The sequence below is a fragment of the Pipistrellus hanaki genome (genome assembly GCF_964339955.1).
Source record: "Pipistrellus hanaki genome assembly, chromosome: 18".
Lineage (NCBI taxonomy): Eukaryota > Metazoa > Chordata > Mammalia > Chiroptera > Vespertilionidae > Pipistrellus > Pipistrellus hanaki.
In genome coordinates this window covers 26,887,613-26,915,443 of record NC_140520.1, presented here as the reverse complement: position 1 = coordinate 26,915,443, position 27,831 = coordinate 26,887,613, and the positions used below count along the sequence as shown (strand labels likewise).

At 42.2% G+C, this 27,831-nt stretch overlaps 1 protein-coding gene and 1 pseudogene across 6 annotated transcripts in view; both read right to left on the bottom strand.

Annotated features, from left to right (window-relative positions):
- The window catches only part of LPGAT1 (lysophosphatidylglycerol acyltransferase 1), a 246,955-nt gene that overhangs the window by 47,640 nt on the left and 171,484 nt on the right, over positions 1-27,831 (bottom strand). Inside the window, exons 1-3 of one of the 5 annotated variants that reach the window (XM_084865559.1) lie at positions 12,214-12,369; positions 11,811-11,976; positions 10,570-10,834 (exon numbers count right to left, since the gene is read on the bottom strand). In XM_084865559.1, the coding sequence (XP_084721685.1) occupies positions 10,570-10,834; positions 11,811-11,912 (367 nt within the window). In that variant the 5' untranslated portion in view covers positions 11,913-11,976; positions 12,214-12,369. Of the gene's footprint in view, positions 1-10,569; positions 10,835-11,810; positions 12,620-27,831 lie in introns of those variants that run through there. The other 4 variants (XM_084865560.1, XM_084865562.1, XM_084865558.1 and 1 more) reach the window with 4 other exon arrangements.
- LOC311613057 (proteasome subunit alpha type-4-like) lies at positions 22,416-23,091 on the bottom strand (annotated as a pseudogene). Its single transcript has one exon. The product of its transcript is annotated as a proteasome subunit alpha type-4-like (transcript).

The following is a 27,831-nucleotide window of genomic DNA, read 5'->3' as shown; positions in this document are numbered from 1 at the left end:
CTGCTGACATTCATGCTGGTTGTCAGGAGCCACTCGGCGTCTGCTTTTATACTGCTTCTTTCTTGCTGAGAGTCTAGGAAGGGGAAGCAACCGCGGTGCCCAAGGCCAACTTCCAGGAGGCCAGCAGCACTGTCAGGATCATGCCCAGTGCTGATCCATCGGTACCTGGCCCATTCTCTGGAGATTGGACCTGCAGGACTACTGAGGGAGTGAGTGGCTGCCACCCGGTTGGTGGGCCACCGGGACAGGTCTGTCAGCTGTGGGAGCGCACTGACCACCAGGGGGGCAGCTCCTGCGATGAGCATCTGCCCCCTAGTGGTCAGTGTGTTTCATAGCGACCAGTGGTTCCAATTGTTCAGTAGCTTGGGCTTTTATATATATAGATCATAAAAAGACAAACAACCAGCCCTGGCTGGTGTGCTCAGTTGGCTGAACATTGTGCCATGCACCTAGGGGTCACCAGTTTGATTCCTAGTCAGGGCACATGCCCAGCTTGCAGGCTCAATCCCCAGTAGGGGGTGTGCAAGAGGCAACCCATAGATGTTTCTCTTTCATGGATGTTTTTCTCTCTCTCAAATCACGTTTTTTTAAAGACAAGCAACCTTATTTAAAAATGGGCAAAGGATTTTAACCATTGCGGACCAGTAGTTTTATTGCTAGCTTTACCCAGTGGCCAAATAAGTTTCTATTGAACGAGTACAAAAAATGTTTTACATAAATGTTAAAGGCATGCCTTAAAATTAAATACCCACTGCATTTTGAAGTTATTACATGTTCTTACAAGCTACTATCTTTTTAAAGTATGATAATTTGTAAAACACGGTAATATGAAAACACAATTCTTGTGACCCATCCACAATTTAATAGACATTTCTCCAGAGGTGCAAATGGCTAATAAGCACATGAAAAGATGCTCAATATCATCAGTCATTAGGGAAATGCAAATCTAAACCACAATGAGCTACCACTTCACTTCCACAGGATGGCCAAATTAAAACTACAAAAACCCAGAAAATAAGTATTAGTGAGGATGTAGAGAAATTGGAACTCTTCTAAATTGGGAATGTATAATGGGACAGCTGCTATGGAAAACAGTTTGGCAACTCCTCAAAAGTTAAACATAGAATTAGCATATGACCCAGAAATTTGACTCCTAGGTCCAAGAGAATTAAAAACATATGCTCAAACAACTATATGCCAACAAGCTGGACAATATGAATGAAGTAGACAAATTCCTAGAAAAACACAAACTCCCAAAACAAAATCAGGAAGAATAAAAAAATCTGAATAGGCCAGTAACAACTGATGAAATAGAAGCAGTAATCAAAAATCTCCCAGCAAACAAAAGCCCAGGCCCAGATGGCTAAACAGGGGCGTTTTATCAAACGTTCAAAGAAGAACTAACACCTATTCTCTTCAAACTATTTCAGAACATCCAAGAGGAAGGAACACTTCCAACTCTTTTTATGAGGCCAGCATTATCCTAATTCCTAAACCAGATAAAGACACTACAAAGAAAGAGAATTACAGGCCAATATCCCTGATGAACATAGGTGCCAAAATCCTCAACAAAATATTAGCAAATCACACCCAGCAATATATTTAAAAAAAAAAAACAACCCATACACAATGATCAAGTGGGATTTATTCCAGGGATGCAAGGGTGGTACAATATTCACAAATCAATAAACGTGACACATCACATAAACAAGTTGAAAGACAAAAATCACATGATCATATCAATAAACACAGAAAACACATTCAACAAAATCCAACACCCATTTTTGATAAAAACTCTCAGCAAAGTGGGAATAGAGGGAGCATATCTCAACATGATAAAGGCCATATATGACAAACCTACAGCCAATGGGCAAAAACTAAAACCATTTCCCCTAAGAACAGGAACAAGACAGGGATGCCCACTTTCACCACTCCTATTAGACATAGCTCTGAAAGTGCTAGCCATAGCAATCAGACAAGAAGAAGAAATAAAAGGCATCCAAATTGGAAAAGAAGTAAAATTGTCATTATTCACAATGACATGATATTGTACATAGAAAACCCCAAAGACTCCATCAAAAAAACTACTAGACTTAATAAATGAATCCGGCAATGTAGCAGATACAAAATTAACACCCAGAAATCTACTGTCTTTTTTAATACACCAATAATTAACTCACAGAAAGAGAATCTAAAAAAAAATCCCATTTACCATTGCAACAAAAAAACTAAGATACCTAGGAAAAACATATATTTACACAGAGACTTATACATGAATATTCACAGCAGCATTATTTACAATAGCCAAAATGTGGAAATAAACCAAATTTTCATCAATTGATGAATATATAAACAAAGTGTGGTCTATGTATACAATGAAATATTATTCAGCCATATAAAGGAATGAAAGACTGACATGTTACAATATAAACACACCTTGAGAACATTGTGCTAAGTGAAAGAAGCCAGACTCAAAAGACCATATATATATTGTATGATTCCATTTATAAAATCTCCAGAATAGGCAAATCCATAGAGACAGAGCACAGATTAGTGGTTGCCAGGGGTTAAAAAGAGGAAGAAATTGGGAGTCACTGCTAATGGGTAAGGGTTTTTTGGGGGGGAGTGGGTGATTAAATGTTCTGAAATTAGTGAGTGGGGAGGATGGTTCTATAATCTTGCAATTATAATAAAGACCACTTAATTGTACTTTTTAATATGGCGAATTCTAAGGTGTGTGTATTGTATCTCCTTTGGGTAGATAGGCAAAAAACATCAAATCATAAGGAAAAATTTAAGCTGGCTTCACACATCTCTATGACAACCTTTAATGCCAAGAGACATTTTTACAACACCTGTAAGAAAGAAAAAGTAAGCCAAGGATTTTATTGCCTGCTAAGATGTCCTTTGAGTATAAAACAATTAAAACAAGTTCTGAAAATGTTGTAAAAACAATATTCCTATGTTGTTCCCATGATTCCTTATTGAGAAACTTCTAGAGGATGAATCTTAGCTAACTGGGAAAGTCTTCATCAAAAGTGCTTGGGTCAGCACTATATATATTTAACTGAATAATTAAGACTAGGCCAGAGGAGATAAGGGCAATAAAATAAAACAAATATTATAAGCCATACAAAATATAAATTCAAGTAACAAAAACTGGAAGAAGGGAGAGAGTGAGCAGGGAGCAGGAAGTATAATAAGCTTATGATTACCTTGATGTAACAGCTGAGAGTAAATGGATAGCCTTAAAGCTCACAAAGCAAGTAGTGTAAGTATAAGCAGACATAATAGTGCAAATTCAAATATAACATGAATAAATATTATTGACTATTGACTAAAATTGGGAAATGAGAAAGAGGAAGAGAGAAGGAGGATTTAAAAAGAATTTTACCTTTATTTATCGAAAGATAGCTAATAGTTACTATCAATAGAGAACTAAAGCTATCATATAAACAACTAAGAAGACAAATATACAAGCCTTACTAAATATCAGAACAATAAAAAGGCAAAGAAAAACAGAATACACAGTGAAAGACTAAAAATTTATATATATATATAAAAATAGAAAAAATAAAATACAATGACAGAGCACTGACAAAACATATCCGACATATCAATAAATGTAAATGGATTCAACTCATTAAAAGAGATTTTCAAATTGATTCATAACACAAAACCTAATTCCATAATGATTTATTAGAGACATATCTAAATCAGTCATCTAAAAAGTTCAAAAACAAAGGATGGGCAAAGATATACCAAGCAAATGTAAACAAAAAGAAAGTAGGAATTGTTTCACCAGTTCTTTTTCTGAACCCAGAATCCAAAGTCCTACACACTACAAATACTGCTTTATAAGCTTCTGTAATACTGCACATACCGTATTTTTCGGACCATAAGACGCACTTTTTTCCCCCCAGAAGTGGGGGGGGAAAGTCCCTGCGTCTTATGGTCCAAATATAGCCTACACATATACTTTAAAAAAAAAGTTTTTTTACTTGCCCGGCTCTGTGTGCTTGCTGCAGCCACTGTCCATTCCTCCGTGCCCAGAGTGTCTGCCCCACTCTGTAAACCCCGAGTGGTAGAGGAGTTCCCATGTATGGTAGTCAGCCTCCATGCCCTCGCTGCAGCCATATCTCCATGTCAGCCCAGGTGCGGTGTACGGTAACTGCGTAATCCAAACCGTAATCATCGCCTGTACCCCTTGCTGGCCCGTACTCCGTGCCCGGAAGAATACAGCGTCTATTCCCCCAATCATTCCTCTCCGCCCTCTGTTGCCGTGCTTGACTACTGGGTAGGCGTACTGTAGATCTCAGCAGAACCTTTACCATAAATCTTCAACTTTATTCTAATTTATTACTGAAGTCTCTCGTTATTGTGTTTTACAGTACATTTTGTCTTTTGCTGATTGTATTTGTTAATAATGGTTCTAAATGGTTCTAAATGCTGCTGTTTACTTTACAGGGCTGATTACGTGTGTTTATGACTGTGATGTTGGGTTTTAATGCACATAAAATATTTTAGGACACTATTTGTTTCAGAATCTTTTTTTCTTCATTTCCCTTCTCTAAAAACTGGTGCGTCTTATGGTCCGGTGCGTCTTATGGTCCGAAAAATACGGTAGGTATGTGTGCATGAATGAATATATATTTCCAAAAGAAAAGCTATCTAAAATAAATGACTCAATTATATTTCATCTTTGAAATAAAGCCACTTAGCAAATTTGAAGTACCACCAGGCTGCTGAGTTGAAAGCATCTAGATATATAAAAGCCTAAGCGGTCGGGACCGGTTTGGCTCAATGGATAGAGCGTCGGCTTGGGGACTGAAGGGTCCCGGGTTCGATTCCGGTCAAGAACATGTACCTTGGTTGCGGGCATATCCCCAGTAGGGGGTGTTCAAGAGGCAGCTGATTGATGACTCTCTCTCATCGATGTTTCTAACTCTGTATCTCTCTTCCTTCCTCTCTGTACAAAATCAATAAAAATATATTTAAAAAAAAAAAAGAAAGCCTAAGCGACTGTTATAACCAAATGACCAGAACAACCAGAACCGCTTGACCAGCCACTACAACGTGCACTGACCAGCAGGGGGCAGATGCTCAGTGCAGGAGCTGCCCTCTGATAGTCAGTGTGCTTCCACAGCCAACCTGCTGTGGCCCCTTCCCCTGGCTGGCTGGCCAGCCTCCCACACGTCCCCTCCCCCAGCCAGCCAACCTCCACGGCCCTTCCCCCAACCTGACCAGCCCCCCTAATGGGCCCCAATGGGGGGGAGGGCTGGCCAGCCAACCTCCCACGGTCCCCCCTGCCCCACGCCAGCTGGCCCCCAGATAGGCCTCAATTTCTGACCAGGCCAAGAGACCCCACCCATGCACGAATTCATGCACCAGGCCTCCAGTTTAGTAATATTTACCTTTAATGGTGTATTTTCTATATAAAAATCAAAACACTGTACTGAAAACGCCTCAGCTGAATTTATGTCAAGATCAGTTTCAAACCTAACATCATACAACACCTCCTCACTCTAATGAATCTATCATCAAGCACCCAAAAATTAAAATTCCAGTTGGACCGCAGTTCTCTGTAAGAGTAGAGACTTAAGTAGGATTTTTATCACACTAAAAATACTTCCGTTGAAGCAACATGTTTTTAACTTCTTCCAGAAGCCCAGACATAAGAGAAGCTCAATAAAGGTGTGTTAAGTTAGCAAAAGTGTTATTATACGATATGTATTTATATGTATGTGTGTGAAAAACATGATCCAGTTTGGATTTATATTTGGGGATTGCAATACCTGGATGTCAGACCTTTCAGGAAGGTAAGCAGCTAGAGCACCTCGGCTGGAGCCAAGAAAGAAAAAAGGGATGTTCAACAAATATGTAGGCACTACGGAGCACTCCGTGAGCATCAGGCACCAAACGGGGCTCCAGGGTTATAAAGAATCCACGTCTCCGGTGTGCACAGAGCAGGTAAGGCTGTCACCCCCACCAGGGAGCCAAAGCCAGATCAAGACATCTGACTCCCAGAGTTGAAAATTGCAGTGTTCCTTCCCCTTGAACAATGCCTTTCAAATGCTGACAGGGCTCACAGCAAAACAATACATTCAGCAGCTCTACCTGGTACAGATACACACATTTCTGATCTTTTCTACTTAACTCTATTGAATTTTACTTTTTAAAAATGTTCATCTTTGACACACTAAATTGGTTTATGACTCAATCGAAGTGGAAAAATACTGCTCTAGAAAATATATTTTTTACATTTCTCTAGAATTTCAAGGTCAGATATAATTCCAAACATTTTTTTTTTTCCTCACAGGGTGGGATTTGTATCCCAGTAAAAAAACACTATCAAATAATCAACCCACATAGACTAACATAGGGCCATGACAGCTGTCACTTGGGGAGTAGGAGGAAGCTAAACCTAATCTCCTTCAGCTTTCCCTAAAACCATCCAAGTAAATACCCACTTGAAGAGAAACAGCATTTGCTAAGCAAAAATAGTTCCGTGGCAAGTGCCCTGGCAACCCCAGCTCCAGTGGTCGGCAAACTGCGGCTCTTGAGCCACATGCGGCTCACTTGTCTTCGTTTCCCGCTCTGTTGACTAATGACCACTAAGCTAGACTGTGGCCCAAAAGACTCATCCCATATAGAAATTCTGGTGTGTCCAGTTACAATGAATATTTTTTAAACAATTTTGTGTAAGAGACTTTAATTAAATGTGTTTGGATGGGGAACAATGAACTTATTAAAATACGTGAATGAGAATCAAAATAAGCTGTTTTAAATAAACACATTTTGTTTTTAAAAATTCTCTCTGAAATTTGCCAATGTTCACTCAGGTTGATGGGAGAGACATGTACTGATTTGCCACAGATCTGAATAAAGCAGGAAGAAGTGGATCATTCATTAAGCTAGGACTTCTTTTGGTGTGCCCTTGAAATTAGAGCAAAAGCAGTATCCGTGTTTTCCTCAGCGCGAGGCATTTCTACAGCCCTTCCCACTAAAGGAAAGGCAGTTCCAACAAGCGTCACTGCTTAGTCTCAAGCTAGATATGAACAAAACAAACCCCAGTGTCTTCAGAGATCTTTCAAGAACAGTGTTCCCCTCATGCCCTGGCCTGGAAGCACAGGGGGTTAGTGATACCCAGTTGGTAGGGGCTCATGCCTGGGTTGCAGGCTACATCCCTGATGGGGATGGCCGATCCCTGGTGTTTCTCTCTCTCTCTCTCTCTCTCTCTCTCTCTCTCTCTCTCTCCCCCCCCCCCCCGCTTCTCTCTCTAAAAATGTAATAAAAACATATAAAAAAAATAAATGTAAATAAATAAATAAAACTGTGTTCCCCTAACAAGTCAGAAACCAGCAGAAAGGCCAGAAAACCCCTTTCCATCTTCTTTGTCTTCTTCAGCTCTGAGAACTCAAATGAGATACAAAAATGTTCCTTCAACTTCATTCCCCAGCCAAGAAGCCTGTCTGAGTTTAAAGGACACAGTTTAGTGACAGTTGCCTCAAATTAAAAGATAATTGTATAAAACTTGAATAAATCTTCGGGCCTTTCCTAAAAGAAACCTATTGAGAACTATGTCTAGAAAAGTATTCTTTATAAAAATGAAATGCCTTTTTCCTAAGAAAAAGGAGAAAGCCGTGCTGACTATTCATTAGCTCTGTCCAACAAAGCTTTCCGTGATGATGCAAACGTTATACACCTGCACTGTCCGATACAATAGCCATTAGACACCCAGTATGCAGCACTTGAAATGTGGTTGGTGTGACTGAGAAACTTAATTTTAAACTTTATTTCATTTTAATTAATTGAATTTAGATAGCCACAGAGACTAGAAGCTACCATATAGGGCAGTGTAGGATTGACAAGCAACATAAGCTGTGTAATCGACTTGTCTTAGACAGAATGCCACATTTTGGGGAGAAAAAAAAATAATACTCTAAACCAATATTCACTTTTCAGTTTCCTAATTAATATTTAATTAATTCATATTTAAGGTTTCCTCGGAAGTGGTTTTTCGACAAAGTTTGGCAATTTTTATTCTACAACGTGAACAGACTAGACCTGCCGAGGAGAATTCCTTTAACAAGGTTCAATTTTCCATTGTGAAATTTCAGCAGAGTTTCAGAAAGGTGGGAGAAACAAAACTTAAGTCCGTCCTCTTGATACAAAAGGAAGAAATGAAACATAAATTCATACAAAGGTTATTATGACCTCCTAGACTAGTGATTTTCAACCAGTGTGCAAGCGAGGGCAGGCACACTGGTGTGACACAAGAATTTTTACAACAGGCAATAGCTGACTATTTAGTTAGGGGCAAGGACTTCTTTTCCCTTATATTGTCAAATTTAAGAAATGACAACAATAGCTGTCCAATGTGAATAAGTAAAAATTATATCTTTTTTTTTTTTTTATCAGATTGGCAAAAAAAAAAACACACAAAAACATTTTTTGGTGTGCTGCAGAATTTTAGTAATTAGTTTATGTGTGCCATGAGATGACAAAGGTTGAAAATTGCTGTCCTGGTTGCTTTTATGGGTACATCTGCCCATCAATCCCTGCTTGTGTGTGCTTTAACCCCAGTTGCAGCTTTCAACGAATGTCATTCCTACATTTGTTTGACCTCTGAACTGTGCTCCGCTATGATCAAACCATGGCCAGGCCCTCTAAAAGTATTCTACCTATAGAAAAACCATTTATAATAAGCACACTAAAATATTCTACTCTTAAATGAGACAAAATGACCAAATGGTCAAAATGCAGTAGCCTGAAGAGAGCAAATGCTTCAGAGAGACTAAAACATGCAGTTCATGTCAAGACCAAGCAGGTGGCCAAAGAAACTGCAGTTCCATAGACAGCAAGGAAGAGACACCCCAAGCAAATATGCTTAAAAACACACTGCAGCCCAGCTGTGGCCACGGGATAACTGACTCAAACTTCGAGCAGCATTACAACTGCAGTCCTTACAATCTCAAGGTCAATGACAAATTTTTTTTTTCAGTTTCTCAACATGCTAACACTTATACACAAATATACCGCACACACAAGCACAAGCATTTCAATAATTTCATCGTGTTTAAGTAGAATGAACGTCTAGAATTTACATCTAAAAACACGATCGATTCATTTTTAAAAAGCAACGGAAGTATATCATACAAAGAACAAAGCCACTAGTAGCACATAGGATATCTGGGGAAGCACAAACTCTATACAGCAAAGCCATTCTAGAACAGCAGTGTGGCTCAGGTAAATATTCAGCACTACAGATGAGAACTTCATTTTTTGTCTATCGCCTCTACTGCTACCACAAGGTCCTATAAAAGCTTACCTGCTACATCCAAAAAGCATTAGGATCTCAACAGGACACATGACAAGGAAGCAATGCATGCAGTAAATACCCAGGGACTTTGGGGTTCTCAGGACCATAAATGGCATTGCCAGGATGAGAAAAGGCCTCATCTGGGGCAACTGAGAGCACTCTGACCTAGCAGGAGTCTGCCAGACTCCATAAAAGCTGGGTGCTCAGTCCTTTTCTCACGTGTCTAAGACAAAATCTGCAGGTGCAGCCTGGGCAGGAAAGAAGGAGACAGAGCATTTAAAATGGGGAACAGCTGTGCTGTTGGAGCCTGAGAGCACCTTCCTCCCTCTCCTAAGATTCTTCCAGATCCCACTGACCCACACCATCTACAGGAGCCCATCAGTTATAAAAATCTAAAAGCCTCAATAGTCTGAGGCGAGTGCTAAGAAACCTCAATGCTTTTTGTCATCATCAGGGGGAAGAAAGTGCAATCAACATACTATACAATCCAGAATTTTCATCAGTGAGGCACAAGTTCTCAAAGCACATAAGAAAGGCCTCAAGACAGAAAACCAAGCCTACTTCCCTTCTAGTTCTCGAAAAGTCCACTTCAGAACAGCACTGGCCCTGCTTCCCAAAATGTAAAGGCAGAAATGAAAATGTGCTTATTTTTTTTCATTCAGAAGATAAATGAGCTTAACATAAGTTAACCTTAACCTTTACATTTAATATTCTAATACAGATGTATGAGCTAAAACAGAGATTCTAGGAAGCAAAAGAAACATACATAAGAGAAACGGGTCATTTTTTTGTTTGGCTTAAAATATGAACAGCACAATATTACATTAAATGTAGGAAAAAAAACATTAAACTATCTTCATGCAAATATAGCTCAGTCCTTTTCCCACTGTTTATGAACTAAATATCTTCCCTCTTCATATGATAAGCCTTCCAATGCTCTATGAACCCACTCCTATTTCTCTGAGAGAGCTTTCGCAGACCGGTTTTACTAAATGTCAATCCCATAAATAACATGTCATTGAAGGAATTCATCAACCTATAGTTACGAAATTATACTTCTGAAAACATCCTTATTAATTGGGATTCTAAAGAGAAAAAAAAAATCCCTCATGATTATGTTTTCTACTTATTTTTCAATAGTCAAAGCATAGAAAAACCTCGTCCACCCAAAGTATAACACATATATATATATATTTAATCATGGCCCCTGAACGAAGCAAGAACATGACATACGTTCTCACGCTTACCTGTATACCCGGCATACCATCCCCAGGAAGCCACCATGCCCAGGAGCCATTTGTACATGATCCCTTCGATGTACCAGAAGCTCTTCCTGTCCAGCACGCGGAGGGGCTGGAGCACGATCACATAGAAGACGTAGGATGAAATTGCAACCAGGTTGTTGGCAACCATGAAGGCAAACCTCATCAGGGCTTTCACCAGGATCCAGCCCAGCCACGGGGCTTGTTCCAAAGTCACAGCCATTCTCACATGGGAGTCCGTCCTGTCTTTCTGGGGTGAAAGGAAAAAAAAAAAAAATGCATTAAAAAAAAAAAGGCACATGGGTTCAAACACATCTACCTAAGTCCCACCAACATAAGAAATCGTCTCCGGCACAAAAATAACAAAAAAAGAAAAGCAGGGATCTAAGTTACCTCCGGTGATCTCTCCGGGAAATTCCAGAGGGGGGACAGAGAGAGAGAGAGGGAGAGAGAGGGAGGAGGAGCCGCACAAGGTCAAGGGAGCTGTGCACGGAGGCGCCGGGTATGTCACAATACACGGAGCGAAGGGGAATGCCGCCGAACAGCCCCACTGGCTTCAGACACCCCTGGGTGTCTCCAAAACCGAGGACACGAGGGGCCAGAAGGCTGACACCCCCTCAATCAGATCGCCCAGATCCCGGGAACCTGGTACCCCCTCCTCTCCAGTCCCATTCATGCACAGATTCAGTCCTGCCCAAGGTCCCTCGCGTTAGCAACACCAGTTCCGCTAAAAAAAATAAATAAATAAATTTAAAAAAAAAAATGCTCCTTGGCGCAAAGGGGGCTTTTGTTTTCCTGGTTAAGAAAGGGGGAGAAGGGGATTACCCAGAAAAGGGCAGAAAGGTGAGAGGAAGAAAGGAGGGTTAGTCATAAAGCGGAAAGGAGGAAGGACGGGGGGAGGAGGAGGAGGAGAAGGGGAATGGGGAGCCACAGCCAGGAGGAGGCTAAGGCGAGGGGACAGGGATGAAGGGGATGAAGCCGCCTGCGAGCGGAGCGGGCCGGGAGCCGGGGAGGATGTGAGGAGAAGCGGGAGCTGGGGCGGCTGCGCCCGGCCGGCCGGCGGGTGGAGCCGCAGCAGTTTCCGCGGGCGGGGACGGGGACGGGGACGGGGACGCGGTCGGGGACGGGGACGGGGACGCGGTCGGGGACGGGGACGCGGTCGGGGCCGGGGCCGGGGCCGGGGACGGGGACGGGGACGCGGTCGGGCGGCGGGGCGGACGGCTCACCTCGGCGTGCGCGGCCGGCGGGCGCGGGGGCGCGCGGGGCCGGGCACCGGCGTTGGCGGCGGCGGAGGCGGCGTGTGTCCCCGGACGAGGGGTCGCGGTCATGGACACGGCGGCGGCGGCGGCCCCGGCGCGGCGCGAGCGGGCGCCCTACTGCCCTGGCGGCTGCCTGCGGACAGAGGGACACGGCGGGGACTCAGAGGCCGGACCTGTCACCGGGGCGGGTCCCGGGGAGGCGGGCGGGCGGACGCCCCGCGCTCCCGCCTCCTCCTCGGGGCCTACCGCGCCCTGAGTCCCTCGTGCCGCCGCCGCCTCCCCGCCGCACGACACCCCTTCTCTCTCTCCGTCCTCCCCGGGCCCGGCACCGCCGCCGCAGCCCCGGGCCTGCCCCGCCGAGCCCGGTTACCTCGGGCCGGCCGAGCCCCCACGCGGGCTGCGGGCGCCGCGGGAGCCGGAAGAATGCATGGCCGGCGGCGCGGCCGGCGGAAGGAGGCGGCGGCGGCGGCGGCGCGGAGCCTCGGTCCCCGCGGCCCGATCGCGCTCGCCGGCTGGCAGGGAGGGAGGGAGGGAGGCGGGAGGAAGCGGCGGGAGCCGGACTGCGGCGCCTCCTCCTCCGCCGCCGCCGCCGCCCCCAGAGCGCCCTCTAATGAAGGCGCCGCCGCCGCCCCCCGAGCCCGCCGGCCCCAGGGTCAAGGCCCGCGGGGCTGCCTGGCCTCAGGCCGAGGCCGGGACGGAGGAGAAGGAAGGAGCCCCCTCAGCCCGGCCCGCCGCCGCCGCCCATTGTTAGGGCTCCTCGCACCGCGGCCACGGCCACGGCCCAGCCCGGGGGAGGGAGGCTGTCTGTCTCCTTGGGGAGGGGACGCGCCCTCTCTCTCTCCTCGGGCCTAAGGGAAACTCAAAGGCTCTCAGGGCTTTTCTGCTGATCCTCTCCAGACGATGAAGGTCTAGAGTTTTAAAATCAATGTGTTCCCAGTGCCAGAATCCTTGTTTCTGGAAAGCACCCCGTAACACAACTGCCATTCGCCATTCATCCTCCCATCCCCGCCCGCCCGCCCAGAAAAAAGGAATTCATGGGAATGAGGAGGCTCTACAGAGACACGAACATGCCGAACACGCCGTTAGCCGCGGAGGGAGCAGCCTTCAGGCAGCGCCTGCCACTAAGCCATCAACATGCTGGGCCACAGGTACCCCCTGGACAGGTGGCCCCGGCCGCCTTCTGTATCCAGGCTGGGCCGCCCAAAGTGACTCAGAGAACTAGCCCGAAGACCTGCCCGCCGGGACATTCGCCCATGGCCTATCTTTCAGTTAAAAAATAAACAAAAAATAAACGTGTGGCCCTGACCAGCGTGTCTCAGTGGCGGAGCAGCGTTGACCTATGAACCAGGAAGTCGTGGTTCCATTTCCCCTCAGGGCACCTGCCCAAGTTGGGGGCTCGTCCCCCAATAGGGGGCGTGGGAGAGGCAGCAGTCAATGATTCTTATCGTTGATGTTTATCTCTCCCCCTCTCTTCCTCTCTGAAGTCAATAAAAAGATATTTTTAAATAAGTAAATAAACGTATAAAAGTTTGTTGTAGCCTGCAGTCACATTTGTGTTTTGTTTTTTTAATATGTTTTATTGGTCACAGAGAGGAAGGGAGAGGGAAAGAGAGTTGGAAACATCAATGAGAGAGAAACATCAACCAGCTGCCTCCTGCACACCCCCTGCTGGGGATGTGCCCACAACCAAATACATGTCCTTGACCTGAATCGAACCTGGGGCTTTTCAGTCTGCAGGCTGACGCTCTATCCACTGAGCCAAGCCAATTAGGGCCTGCAGCCACATTTGTAAAGGAGGAAGGGGGCAGGTTTTACAATTTCCTAGGGAACTGTCATATTTAAATCAAAATGTCACCCATCCTGCCTACTTTGAAAACGTTTGTCATTGTGTTTGCTTTGGGTTCTCAACTATTTCTCTCTTTCTGTAGCTCCAGTTCTCTTTGGTGAGGGAAAGAAAATTCACCTTATGCTATCTGAAAAAAAAAACACTTTCCATTTCCATTCCCTTTGGAAATGAATACCTGAAAGCACAGAGCCTGGCTGCAGTAATTTACTAGATGCCTTTCCATTTATTATTATTTATTTGTATATGTTATTGCTCTATTTCACTAATATTATATTTACTGTACAGGGCTTAAAAAAACCACCAGGCCCTGTCAGAGAAATTTCCATGTAAGTTCTACTGATGGATAGCAAACGTTAGATATGCTGTTTCTATTGCCTGTATTCCCTCTGAGAATTTAGGTGCCGAGGTAATATCTTTTAAATAGAGTTCATGATAGGAATATTATATATACCATAAATTATTATTTAAAAAGCTAGGTGAGGCACATATTTTTTCTAAGAACCAAGAGTAAACTCCCCTAACGATTCCATTTGGTCCATCCTATCCAGCATTCTCCACATGCTGATAAACACTGGCCGACACCTGCAGAGATATAATCTGCGATGGAATGTATACCTGGTTCCTGGACCACAGAGCGTCTGCCAGAGGGCCAGGCACACCAGCACTTGCTGAGATGGAATTAGTGCCAGCCAGGTAGGCCCAGGAAAGAGCCAGAGGTTGGGCAGGACCTTGCACAGTGGGTCTCACACACACTTTAGTGTGGGGGGAAAAAAATCACTTGGGGTGTCTTATGGAAAAGACAGATTCTTGGGCTTCATTTTAAAACTCAAGGTCCAGAGGGGCCTGGGGACCTGCTTTTTAAAAAAGCATCATAAGTGTTTTTGATATAGGTAGTATACAGACGCTACTTTAAGAAACCTGAGGGTATCTTGAGATAATCACATCCTTTTCTAGACCCTTCATAATTCTTTACCATTTGTCCCTGTCTGTTCTCATCTGTCCATATCTTAGTTTTCTAGGGCTACCATCACAAAATAGCATGGGCTGGGTGACTTAAACAACAGAAATTTGTTTTCTCACAGTTCTGAAGGCTAGAAGTCTGAGATCAAGGTGTTGGCAGGGTGGTTTCTCCTGAGACCTCTCTCATTGGCTTGTCAGTGATCATCTTCTCCATCTCTGTGTGTGCATGTGCCCGGTGTCCGTCTCTCTCTGTGTTCTAATCTCTCTTTATAAGAACGCCAGTCACATTGGACAAGGACCCACTCTAATGGCCCCATAGCACTTAGTTGAGTGCCTTTGTCAAGGCCCTATTTCCAAAGGTAGTCACATTCTGGCTACTGAGGGTGAGGACTTCAATATATAAATTTTAGGGGGACAAATTCACCCATAACATAATCCTACTGTTTAGGCTGCCGTCTTTGCCATTTAAGTAGGTCCTGATAGAAGGGACATAGAAGCCCTAATTTTGATTATTTCAGCTATTTTCTTGACTGGCTCCAACCTCATTAGACTTTTCTGAAAGCGAAGCAAAAAAAGAGCAAGACATCGTGTTCCAAATGTAGATGTGTTTTTGTTTTTGTTTTTTTCTTTCCCCTGGGAGAATGAGGGGGCTTATCTTTTTTAACTTCCTTTTACCACTGGGGCACATTCAGTTTCAAGATAATTCAGTACCTACAATGAAAAAGAAACTGCACTGGGGCTAACTTCTTCAGGGAACAACATCACACGCAGCTTAGTATATGTGTTCGGTTTATATTTTTTTTTGTCCTCGCCCCACGTAAGCCGCCTCCTGAGGTTTTTTCCTACAGTTTACTTCTACAACACTTCAGGCGGGCCGTGTGAATGCTCTGGTGGACTGGAGCAGGAAGATCGGCCAGGCCGGTTCTTCAGGGCTCACAATATGTAGAATGCAAGGACTTCCCCTCAATGACTAAGTAGCTTCTAGTCTCCTAATCTTGCTACCTTAGAGCCATGTTTACCAAAACACCAACATTAATTAAGTCAAGACATTCACGTAACACCCCAATAGGAGGAAAAGGAAAACAGACTCCCCCACACCCTATAGCGACAGGTGTTATAGTTTCAGTTTCAAAAGCCCACATTTGAACCACAAAAGGACGGTCCTTTGAAAAAGAAATGGGACCTCTCACATTTCCTTGGAGTCTCCAGACATTTTAAAACAATCTAACCACCACACCTTAGCAGGGTTAATTCCACCCCCATCTGGTCCACAGGCACACAACAAATTAAATTGTAACAAGGGAGGAGCTCTCCAGGGCAGAGAAAGAACCCCTGGGCCCTCTCTTACTCCTCGTGGCAATTATAAAAACATTTACCTGCCTGGGCTGGTGTCTGCAGTAAAGCTCCAGTGAACTATGTCCTCTCTAGGGGGAAACCCCATCAGCAGGGCTGTAAATGTGCAATGATTTGGCACAGGCACCCCACATCATAAAAACAGTTGCCGCCTAGAAATGAGCACCCCAAGCACTAACGGTTTGGCTCAGTGGATAAAACGTCGGCCTGCCAACTGAAGGGTCGCAGGTTCCATACCTTGGTTGTAGGCACATCCCTAGCAGGGGGTGTGCAGGAGGCAGCTGATTGATGTTTCTCATCCATGTTTCTAACTCTCTATTCTCCTCCCTTTCTCTCTGTAAAAAATCACTAAAGTATATTTTTTTTAAAAATTAGCATCCCAAGAGAATCATGAATTCCATTGTCAGCTTTTACTTCAAATAAAAAGGGAAATAGATATGTAAACATTATATATATATATATATTAAACTGTTTTTTTCTTGTATGTTAGTATCAGTAAACATTTTATATAAAATGTATTAGGGCTTATAACCTTAATATTTTTCAGACAAATTGGGCCAAACAATTATGGCTTGACTGCAGTTTTACTTAATTTGTTGTTGTTGTTAACCCTCACCAGGGGATATTTCCCCCATTTATTTTTAGAGAAACTGGAAGGGAGGGAGGGAGGGAGAGAAAGATAAATACTGATGTGAGAGAGACACATTGATTGTTTGTCTCCAACACATGCCCTGAGATCGAGCCCACAACCCAGACACATGCTCTTGACTGGAATCGAACCCTACACTGTGGGTGCGCGGGCCGACGCTCTACCACTGAGCCACAATGGCCAGAGCAGACTGCAGGTTTATTTAAACCATTTCAGCAACTTTTCATTAACAAGGTTTACCCTGAGCAATACTAAATAAACTCTAATTTTATTAAATATTAAATACTCTCTCTTCTCCTCTGGGCCGTTCTCCTCTTCAACTCATTTCCCCTTTCCCCTTCTTAATACCAAAACGATCCCTAGATCTCAAAGCGAAGACTCCACCCTTCCAATGGACAACCTTCTAAGCTAGAACCTTCTCTCTCACCTGTCTAACATTGCATTTCTTTGGCTCAGCCCTGTCCTTCCTGCCTACTGAGGTAAATTAATTCACACTGAGATGCTTATAGCTAAAAAAAAAAAAAAAAAAAAAAAATGTTCTCTCTTCCTAGAGTATGCACATTTTATAAAGAACCTGCTAGTGATAGATTCTCAGGTACTATTGTGGCTGAGTATCCTTGTAAGATATTTTAGAGAAAGCTATCTCTAAATTCTGCGAATTTCTCCACACACAGACCCTGTGAAGGCATGTAGGATATACACCTATGGGTAAGAAAAATTCATACTTAACGCTGGAACCGGTTTGGCTCAGTGGATAGAGCATCGGTCTGTGGACTGAAGGATCCCAGGTTCGATTCCAGTCAAGGGCATGTACCTTGGTTGGGGCATATCCCCAGTAAGGGGGTGTGCAGGAGGCAGCTGATCGATGTTTCTCTCTCATCGATGTTTCTAACTCTCTGTCCCTCTCTGTGAAAAATCAATAAAATATATATTTTTAAAAAATTCACACTTAAAACTGCATTTTCCTAACATAAGAACTAAAATAATCACGTTGTTCCGGATTATGTTAATGAGAATAGCTGACTTTCAACTTCTAAGTGCTTTACATGCATCAACTCATTCAATCATCACAAAGACTGTACAGGGACCATACTGTCGCCCATATTTTACAGATGGGGAGATTAAACAATCTGCCTTAGGTTACTCAGCTAGCAATGGCAGGACGGGGACTTGGTTCCCAGTTCTGAGGCTCCAGAGCCCACGCTGATCACACACACTGCCTCTCTAGGAGAGACTGGTAGAAAAGCTATGCTCTTATATGTGCTACTATTTGTAATACAATACTTTAAACAATAAAATAAAATTTTAAAAAAGAAAGAAAAGGAAAGCTATGCTCCATTCAGAGAGATAGGATGCTACTCTTTTCCATTCTCATCTCCTATCACTCGCCCTGGCCCCTCCAGTGCCCCATGCACCTGCCTGCTCAGCTATTCCACTAGTAGCACCAATCTACTCACCTTGAAAGGATACAGTGGTGCAACTTCATACCTATAAGCTCACGCTTTATTTGCTCATGCTTTTCCCTTCTCTGTCTATTTGGTCATATTCATCCCTCATCCAGGTAAGAGATCAAAAAAAAAAAAATCCACACCCCCACTCCTAACCCCACTTTAGAATTCTTTGTGTCTTCCTCCATATGTATGCGTCTGTCACAGTGCTTACTACATTGGAACAAGCCTGGATGTTTTATAGCTCAGGTTGTCTGCTAAGATTAGGGGTTCCACATCACCTATCTTTTTCATTATTGTTTTCCTAGTGTCTAGCTTAGTGCCTTCTATGTGGTAGGAAACAGTTTTAAATTCCATGTTTCACTTACTCAGACTAAATGAATGGGGTTTTTTTTTAGTTGACAATAGAATACTTTGAATGGTAATATCATTATCATCATCATCTAAACCAAAATCAGAAGAAAATGTTGCTTATACTTTTTATTTTTAATGTATTTCAGCTTGACTAGTGTGGCTCAATGGTTGAACATTGACCAGGATTTTATTTCAATTCCCAGTCAGGGCACATGCCCAGGTTGTGGGCTCTATCTCCAGTGTGGGGTGTGCAGGAAGCAGCCAATCAATGATTCTCCCTCATCATTGATGTTTCTATCTCTCTCCCTCTCCCTCCTTCTCTGAACTCAATAAAAATACATTTTTTAAAAATCTGAAAATGTATTTCGATCTTTTAAAAATGATTGTTTCAGTAATATTCAGTGATCAGAAGTACCTCAACAGAATCACTAATTGCACAAAGTACTATTTCATCTTTTATTATTAAAATATTTTCCTTCCTTCATTCTCAAGCTATCACCTAACTCTTTAAGCCATCTCAGATGATGTGGTCATAGCATTTTCCTTAAAGTACCATTTTGAACATTTTGAGTTTTTTCTGTTCAAGTTTTGACATTGGTTTTCTGCGTCCTAACAAATCAAGTCTGAATGTCTATTTGGTTTACTTCAGTCAGGGCCTTTAATACCGGATTCCTCACTTGTTATTCTAGAGCTTTATCAACCAATGGGCCATATACACTGACGTGTCTCAATTAAGTTCACGTGGCAGAGCCTGATGCTTTTAGGTTGGCTCCATTCACCCCACACTATAATTACCATTTTCAATAAGTTTCGTGAAGTTAAAGTCTGGGAAACATTGTCAAATTCTACTTCAATTATCATTGACTTCTCAACCAGCTTCCTCTACTTTTTTTTAAATAAGCATATCCCATAGCTTCATTTTGGCTGTCTCCCTTACCTGGCATGCCATCCTTCCTTCTTTTGGATCGTATTTCAACGGCCAGGGGAAGCCTGTGTGCTTATCCGAGACCCTGAGTCCCTTCTCTGAGTAATGACTGCATTTATAGAGAGCACCATACTGCCTCAAATTAAGGTGAGACTTCATTCTTCTCTTTCACAGGTTCCTTCTGCATGCTTGTTGCAGTGGTTAGCCATAATTAATTGCCCAGTTAGGAACCTGCACTTCAAGGAGATCTCAGCATACACACCAAACAGATTTGAGAAGTTCCAAGTGCACAGTTTCATGGCACTCCACTCAGAATGCAAACAAGTTCCATCTCCTCCATCTCACCTCTTTACCTGCTGGTCCTTCCCTAGCTACATCCTCTCGATTTCTCTGTCCTTCCAAGCTCAGCCTCCAGTTCAAAGTCAGCTCCACCTTCTTCAGCTGTTCTAGCCCCTTGGAAAAGCTGGGTCCTTTTAAGGTCCTGCGTTTCCCTTAGTTTCTGGACAAAACTGCTCTCCTCGCAGTTACTTGTATTCCAATTTGGCAATTTTCTTGGATTCTGTCCACAGATTTTCCCAGCATGGACTTCTTTCTGGAAATAGTATCCAGATGAGCTGCTTTGAACTAGCTTCTTCTCCCTTTCTTCTGCCTTCACTTCCACCCACAAGAGACCTCATTGAATCTCATGACTTCAGCTTTCTTTCACACCTCCAAGTCCTGCCATTGACTGACAACAAGATTCTAACTTATTTTGGAACCTAATTGCTCATAAGTGTCCTATATTTCTGTGTTTTCCCTCAAATTAAAAAAACAACAACATGCCGAAACTGGTTTGGTTCAGTGGATAGAGCGGCGGCCTGCGGATTGAAAGGTTTGATTCCAGTCAAGGGCATGTACACTGGTTGTGGACACATCCCCAGTGGGGTGTGTGCAGGAAGCAGCTGATTGATGTTTCTCTCTCATCGACATTTCTAGATCTCTATCCATCTCCCTTCCTCTCTGTAAAAAAATCAATAAAATATATATATATTTAAAAACCAACAACACAACACCAGGTGCCCAGTTGGCATGGCTTAGTGGTTGAATGTCGACCTATGAACCAGAAGGACACAGTTCTATTCCCAGTCAGGGCACATGCCCAGATTGTGGGCTAAATCCCAGTGTGGTTCTTTCTCATCATTGAGGTTTCTATATCTCTCTCCCTTCTTCTCTAAAATCAATAAAAATATTTTTTTAAACAACACCACCAGTGTATCTTTGCTCTGGTGTTGAGGTATGCAATTTAGTGATGTTTGATGAGGGAGAAGAATTCCTCCTTAGGAAAGGAACACAGGATAATCCACATGAACAATGGAAATAGGTGCAGAGAAGTTATAAGCCTTGTTCATCACAGATTGTGTCAGAAATAGAGCCTTTGTGGTCTTACAGTGTGAACAACTCCTCCTGGTTTGCCCAAGACTTTTATCATTTTAGTATTCAAAGTTCCACCTCCCAGGAAACTCCTCAGTCCTGTCCATGGTTAGTGGCCCTATGTGGTCCCCATGCAGTCCCTTAGCCAGCTTACAGTGGTCCAGCCTCTCTACCCACCACACCTTTTCTGTGCTGCACCTGCTCCCTGATCACCTGATCCACCAGAGTTAACAAGCCATTCCGGGCTGATAGTGTGCTTAATGTTTCCTCTAAAGCATATTACTTGTGCTTACCCGGGTTAATTTGTCCCTCTTATCCAAACCTTCTGGGAGCAGCTTGGCTCTTTCAGTGGCTCTCATCAGCTTAAATCACATGAGGTTTGAGCAGAAATGTTTCACTCTGCTCCTGTTCCAACTGTGTCTTTAAGGTTAATTTGTCATATTGGGGACTGACTCTGTTGCAATGAAAATCATGCCACCTTTCATTTCCTCTGAAATGAAACAAAAGGGCTAGAGCAGCTGAAGAAGGTGGAGCTGACTTTGAACTGGAGGCTGAGCTTGGAAGGACAGAGAAATGGAGAGGATGTAGTTAGGGAAGGACCAGCAGTCAACAAACCTCTCTCTCTCTCTCTCTCTCTCTCTCTCTCTCTCTCTCTCTCTCTCACACACACACACACACACACACACACACACACATTATTGGATGCTGCATGCTAACAGTAATCTCATAAGGTGGACAGGCACTTATTAGTCGAAAGAAGTATGAAGAGCAAAGAAATAATTTCTTTACAAGTGGTTTTCTCTTGAAATGTCTTCAAGAAACATTTAATAAAATATGCTTCCAAATTCTTTGTTTCCCTTAAACTTTGGCTTCAAAGCATAAACTGCAATGGAGGTCTAAATTATTTGGAATCGGCTGCTGGCAACCACACAGTCTTGAAAAACCCAGAGTAGGGCTGGCGGGGGGGTTTGGGATGGGGGTGGGGAGAGATTGTCCTGGACCAGCTCCTTCTTCACAGCACAGGCAGGCCCTGGAGTGAGTGCCCCATCCTTTGTCACTCCAAAGGCTGGCAAGGCCTCCTCTCTACTCCTTCTCACCCAGAGTATTATTTCTATAAGGAAATGCAAACTTCCAAACATTCTCTTAAAATATAACTTGATTGTACAATGGGAACTGTCATTAAAAACGCCTTACCTCTTGGTTTCCTCTTGTATAGTCTTCTAGACACAAACTCCTGTTTTAAGTCCTATGAATCACACAAAGCTATGGGCAAAAGAGTGATGCTAAAATACTGCCTCTTTGAGTATGGGACTTTTAAAGTCTAGAGCCATTCAAGTTATACTGATTATATAGTTTTAAGTTCTTATATGAAAGTTTGATAAAGTTATGTAACCCTCTGTTAACGCTGAATTGAATGACATTCTTCCAAAAACTTCATGGTTTCTCTATTTCAGTGTTTCTTTTTTCTTTTATTTCCCTTCACCATTTCCATTCTTTCCTAGTTTTATTCCCAAAAAGGGGTGGGGGAGGGAGGGAGAATGAAAAGGTCCATGAAGAGCAATCATCATTCAACTGGACAGAAATATCGAGTGCCTAATCAGATGGTGCTATCTTACTTTCCCACCAATCAAGTTTTTAAAAAGGCCAGTGCTTTCTCAGTGTGGAAGAGGATAGCTTTCACATGGAAATGGTGCCCAAAAAGACTTCTAAAGTCCCCAATTTTGTCTTCTCTTTTATCCTTTTCTCTTTGTTCTTTTTCTTTCTTCTCATGCTCGGCCTTAGCTTCTTCTACCTCATGTTTTTTGACCAACAGTTCCACTTCCCTCTGTTTGAGGACTCAGATGAGCGAATTTCCATTCTCTCTTGTGAGTGGGCCAATTTCCACTTTTTTCGGCAGCGGGTTTGGTAACATCCACGGTCTTCTTGAGGACTTTGATAGCTGAAGCAAGTACTGACCTCAGAATCATTTCTCTTTCTTGGTAGTCTTGTTTAAACACTGACACAGCTGTGGAGCTATTATTTCCAATGCATGTGGCCTTCCATCCCCCGTAATGTCTGCTAGGGTCGCTTTGATAGAGCTGAAAGCCATGACACTTATCTCAGCCAACGTACAGCGGTGAAACACCGAAGGGATGTTTTTCTCTAAACTGTGTATAAGCGTGTTTGGTATCACAAAGAGCTGTAACCAACCGCCCACATGGAACTGGCTCCTGATCCTGTAATACATTTCTTTGAGCAATGAGCCTCAGCTCATTACTCAGAACATTATCATCAGGAGTTCTGCTTGTCACACTGCAAGCCATGTCCTCATTGAGTTTATACATTTATTGGAGGTGGGGGTGGGGGTTGGCATGGGGAGGGGGAGAGACTTCATCAAAAAGCTTGTGGATGTTACATTGCTTTGCTGCAAGCAAAACACTATCATTTGCTAAAATTCCCAAACAGGTGCCTCCATGGCATATTCAACTTGGTACAGAGACCTTCTGAGAAAATATGGCAGTCCTGGAGTCATATCTTCAAGACTCGTTTTCTGAACTTCAGAGGCCCAGAGAAAAGACATGGAGTTGAGTTCTACCTGGAAGGTTTCACCCTGTAGGAGGAAACCACCCTCGATGTTTCTTAAACATGCCTCCTCATAGGAATCATCTCGGGTTCTTTTTAATTTCAGACTTTAATGTATATACGAATCTCCCAGAGAGCTGTTTAAAATGTCATTTTTTTAAAGAACACAAATCCAATATTTTATAGAATATCCCTTATTGTCAGTGTAGTGAATGTTTTCTAGTGATTAGATTTGGGTTGTGCATTTTTGGTTCAAATCATACAAAATCAATGTGTCCTTTTCAGAATATTCGCTCTGGAGACATATGCTATCCATTTACTTCTTATGGGTGTGCTAAACCACACTTTGAGAAATACTTGGCTACTTTGAAAAATATTTGAATAGGCACTTTCTCTCCCAAGAGTGTCTCAGAACCTCAAGCGGTCAAAAAAGGAAACAGGACTTCTGTTCTGAATTTTCTGAATGCCGGTTTGTTAAGGGGCATTCCTATCTATTGTCTAGAAGATCACGTGTTAATCACAGCTGCTATTACATTCAAAACCACAACACACCTTCATGTTTAACTTTAAAATTTTTCCACCTCTACCCTGCCCTCCATTTCATTCTTAGTAACTCTGGATCATGATTTTTATTTTGTTGTCAATACAGGTAATCTATGTGACATATCATATGACATAATTAGACCAACCTATGCTCTTGATGGTAGCTTAAGGCTAGTAGAAACAACTTAATTAATTTCTTGCATCACACATTTTACAATGGTATATCAGCTTCCTCTTCAACTGTGCTCTTTAAAGTACTCATTTATTCTTCCTTGACCTCTAAAACATACTTATTCACGGACTGTTACCTGGTGCTTTACCTTACTTCTTATATTTCTATATAAAATTTCTAACCTGCTATCTCAGCATAGCTACTTCATTGTTGACTATATAAATCTCCTGGCATGTATTCATTGATTCATTCATTCATTCATTCATTCATTCAAACTATAAATAGCTTTAAGACTAAGAAAGAACAGGATCTGAGTTTTAAAGGAGCTAGCATTTACTGTGTACCAGCAACCATTAGTGTCAGCCACTATTACAGACAGTACGTCACAACACCCCGAGAGGAATATTTTTGTTACCACCATTTTACAGACAAAGAAACAGAATGAAATAACTTACTTGACACCAAACTACCAACAAATGATAGCACTGGGATTTAATTCTAGGTCAAATTACCTCTATATAGTCTCTTTTTTGGATACTGCCTGTAAAACTGTAAGTAAAGATAGAGTGACAGAATTAAGTTGGCAGATTCCAGAATGCTGAAATTAGGTATGCCTCTCAAAACTGAAAGTGAAACATGGGAACAAATAAAAGCAATACAAAACTCTACCCTGTAGGGGCCGTTCAGGAGAAAACCAGAAGTTTCACAAAAGGTTCTCTTGAAAACAAAGTTGAAGTCCCTGTGTTCTCTCCCCCATCCCACCCACCCTCCTGCTTCCTTTTCAATTGTTTACTATTACTGTGTTTTTATACTTTCCCAAAATAATGTCATTAAAGACAAATAAATGTAAAAATTGTATGTTATAAGTAATAATGTGCAACTTGGCACTAGTACTGAGCATTTCTAATAAACTCTAGATCTAGCATTTCTAATAAACTCTAATGCACACTGTCTAAAATACATTTCTAATACATTTATTTTGAAGACCACTTAGTAGGAATGTACCAAGTGATGTACATTTCCACAGTTTATTTTTTATGTATTCTTGTAATGAAAAACATTTAGGCTTATAATGGATTCTTAGGGAAGCTAGGATTGATTGGGAAATGCCTTTAGCTTTGAGATGTACATTATAAATAAGGCCACAAAAGCCAAAGAGGATAAAGGTTGCCCGGATTTGCCCTAGCCAGTTTGGCTCAGTGAATAGAGCATCAATCTGTGGACTGAAGGGTCCAGGGTTCTATTCCTGTCAAGGGCACATGCCCGGGTTACCGTCGAAATCCCCAGCAGGGGAATGTGCAGGAGGCAGCTGATCAATGATTCTCATCTTTGATGTTTCTATCACTCGCTTCCTCTTCCATCCTCTCTGAAAGTAATAAAAAAATATATATATTTTTAAATGTTGCCTGGAGCTGGCATTTGGTGTTAGGAATACCCTTTGCATTGAACCTTAGGACCTCAAAACGAGTTGCAAAATTAGACATTATTTATTTCAATAATAACTATGTATTAGGAAAAAAAGACAAATGTCAAAGTGGAAGGTTTGATGTTAAAGACTAATGTTCTATATATTTATTTAACAAACTTTATTTTTCAAAGCAGTCTTAAGTTCACACCAAAACTGAGCAAAAGTACAGAAAGTTCCTATACTCCCCTTCCCCTCACACATGCACAGCCTCCAGCACTATCAATATCCTGAATCAGAGTGGTACATGTGTTATCATCGATGAATCTAATTGACACATCATTAGCCCCCAGTGCTCATAGTTCACACTGGGGTTCATGCTTGGTGGTGTGTATTCTATGGGTTTTGACAACTGTATAAAGAAAATGTTGAAAATCCACCATTGTAGCTTTATACAGAATAGTTTCATTGCCCTAAAAAAATCCTCTGTCCTCTGCTTATTTATTCCTTCCCTCTTCCAACCCTGGCAACCACTGATCTTTTTACTGTTTCTATAGTTCTGCCTTTTCCAGAATGTCACACAGTTGGAATCATATCGTATGTGGCCTTTTCAGATTGGCTGCTTCCACTTAGTAATTGCATTTAAGTTCTCTCCATGTCTTTTCATGGCTTGATAAGTTATTTCTTTTTAGTGCTGAATATATCCTATTGTCAGGATGCACAACAGATTATTGATTCGCCTACTAAGGGACATCTTCGTTGCTTCCAAGTTTTGGTAATTCTGAATAAAGTTGCAATAAACATCAGTGTGTAGCATTTTTGTAGAAATAAGCTCCCAACTCCTTTGAGTAAATGCCAAGGAGCATGATTGCTTAATTGTATGGTAAGAGTGTATTTTGTTTTGTAAGGAACTGCCAAACTGTCTTCTAAAGTGGTTGTACCATTCATTTTACATTCTCACCAGCAAGAAATGACTGTTCCAGTTGAATTGGTATAACTTTTTTCTTTTCTTTTTTGTTAATCCTCACCCAATGATATTTTTTTCATTGATTTTTAGGGAGAGTGGAAGAGAGAGTGAAAGTCAGAGAGAAACATCATTGTGAGAGAAACACATGGATGGGTTGTCTCCTGCAGGAGCCCCCACCTGGGTGGGGAGGAGCCTACAACTGAGGTACATTCTGTTGATTGGAACTGAACCCGGGACCCTTTGTGAGGCGAACGTGATAACCACTACACTACGGAAACGCAACCCGGGACCCTTTGTTCTGCAGGCCAATGCTCTATCCACTGAGCCAGACTGGCTAGGGTATGGTATAATTTCTTATGTAAATGTTTGGTAAGATTCCCCACTGAACTCATGTGGGCCTGGTGAATGTAACTGAACAAAAAGTGTTTCCAAGTCACAAAATGTGCTAGGTTTGAATAACGGATTGTATACCATGAGTGCTCTGAATTAAAATAATAATGGCAAAAAGAAAGGACCCAGAAAATTTAAGGGAAAAAAAGATAATCAAAGTAAACTCAATGAGGATTAGAAAAAAAGGAAATCCAATGGAATCTTTCCTAGTTGATTTCAGAATTTTAAAAGCATAGATATTCCAAAAAAGGAGGGGTGGAAGGAAAGGCATGTGGAGTCTATAACAAGGAAATGGTATATATTATAGCATCAAGGACAAACTAAACAAAAACAGAATAAGGCCCTCATAATAACATTTATATAAAAACCATGTTCATTCAGCATTTTCTACAAGACAAGCATAATGCTAAATATCATAGCATTAGCATATTTAATCTTCACAACAATACTATGATTTAGGAGCTATTTTCTACCATTTATAAATGAGAAAACTAAGGCTTTGTGACTTTAAATAACTTGTTCAAAGTCATACAAATTCGGGTCTGTCTGACTCTGGAGTTAGAGAATGTGTTTCTACCAAATTTATAGGATCAGTAAGATTTACTAGTTACTAACTACCATTGATGTGCCTGGCACTTTATATACTTACCTTTATTTCTTACTACAATCCTGTGAGGTAGATTTAAATAATACTTAGGTATTAATAAGGTAACATCACCTTATTAAATATTAATAGTAGCCTTACAACAGTCCTGTGAAGTAGCTATTACAGATATTTATAGGCTATTTCCTTATTAATTATTAACAATATCTTGATGGAGAGTTACATTCAAAAGTATAAAAAGCTGCTATTGAATTCCCTCAAAAGCAAACCACCTTTAGCATCTTTATTTCTTCTCCTCCCCATCCCTCTCCTGCACCCCCTTTCCTCTCTCCCTCCTCCTTATCCTCTTGGGAGAATGGGCAGTCGGGGAGAGTGGATAGAGTATTGATGTTGAAGCCAG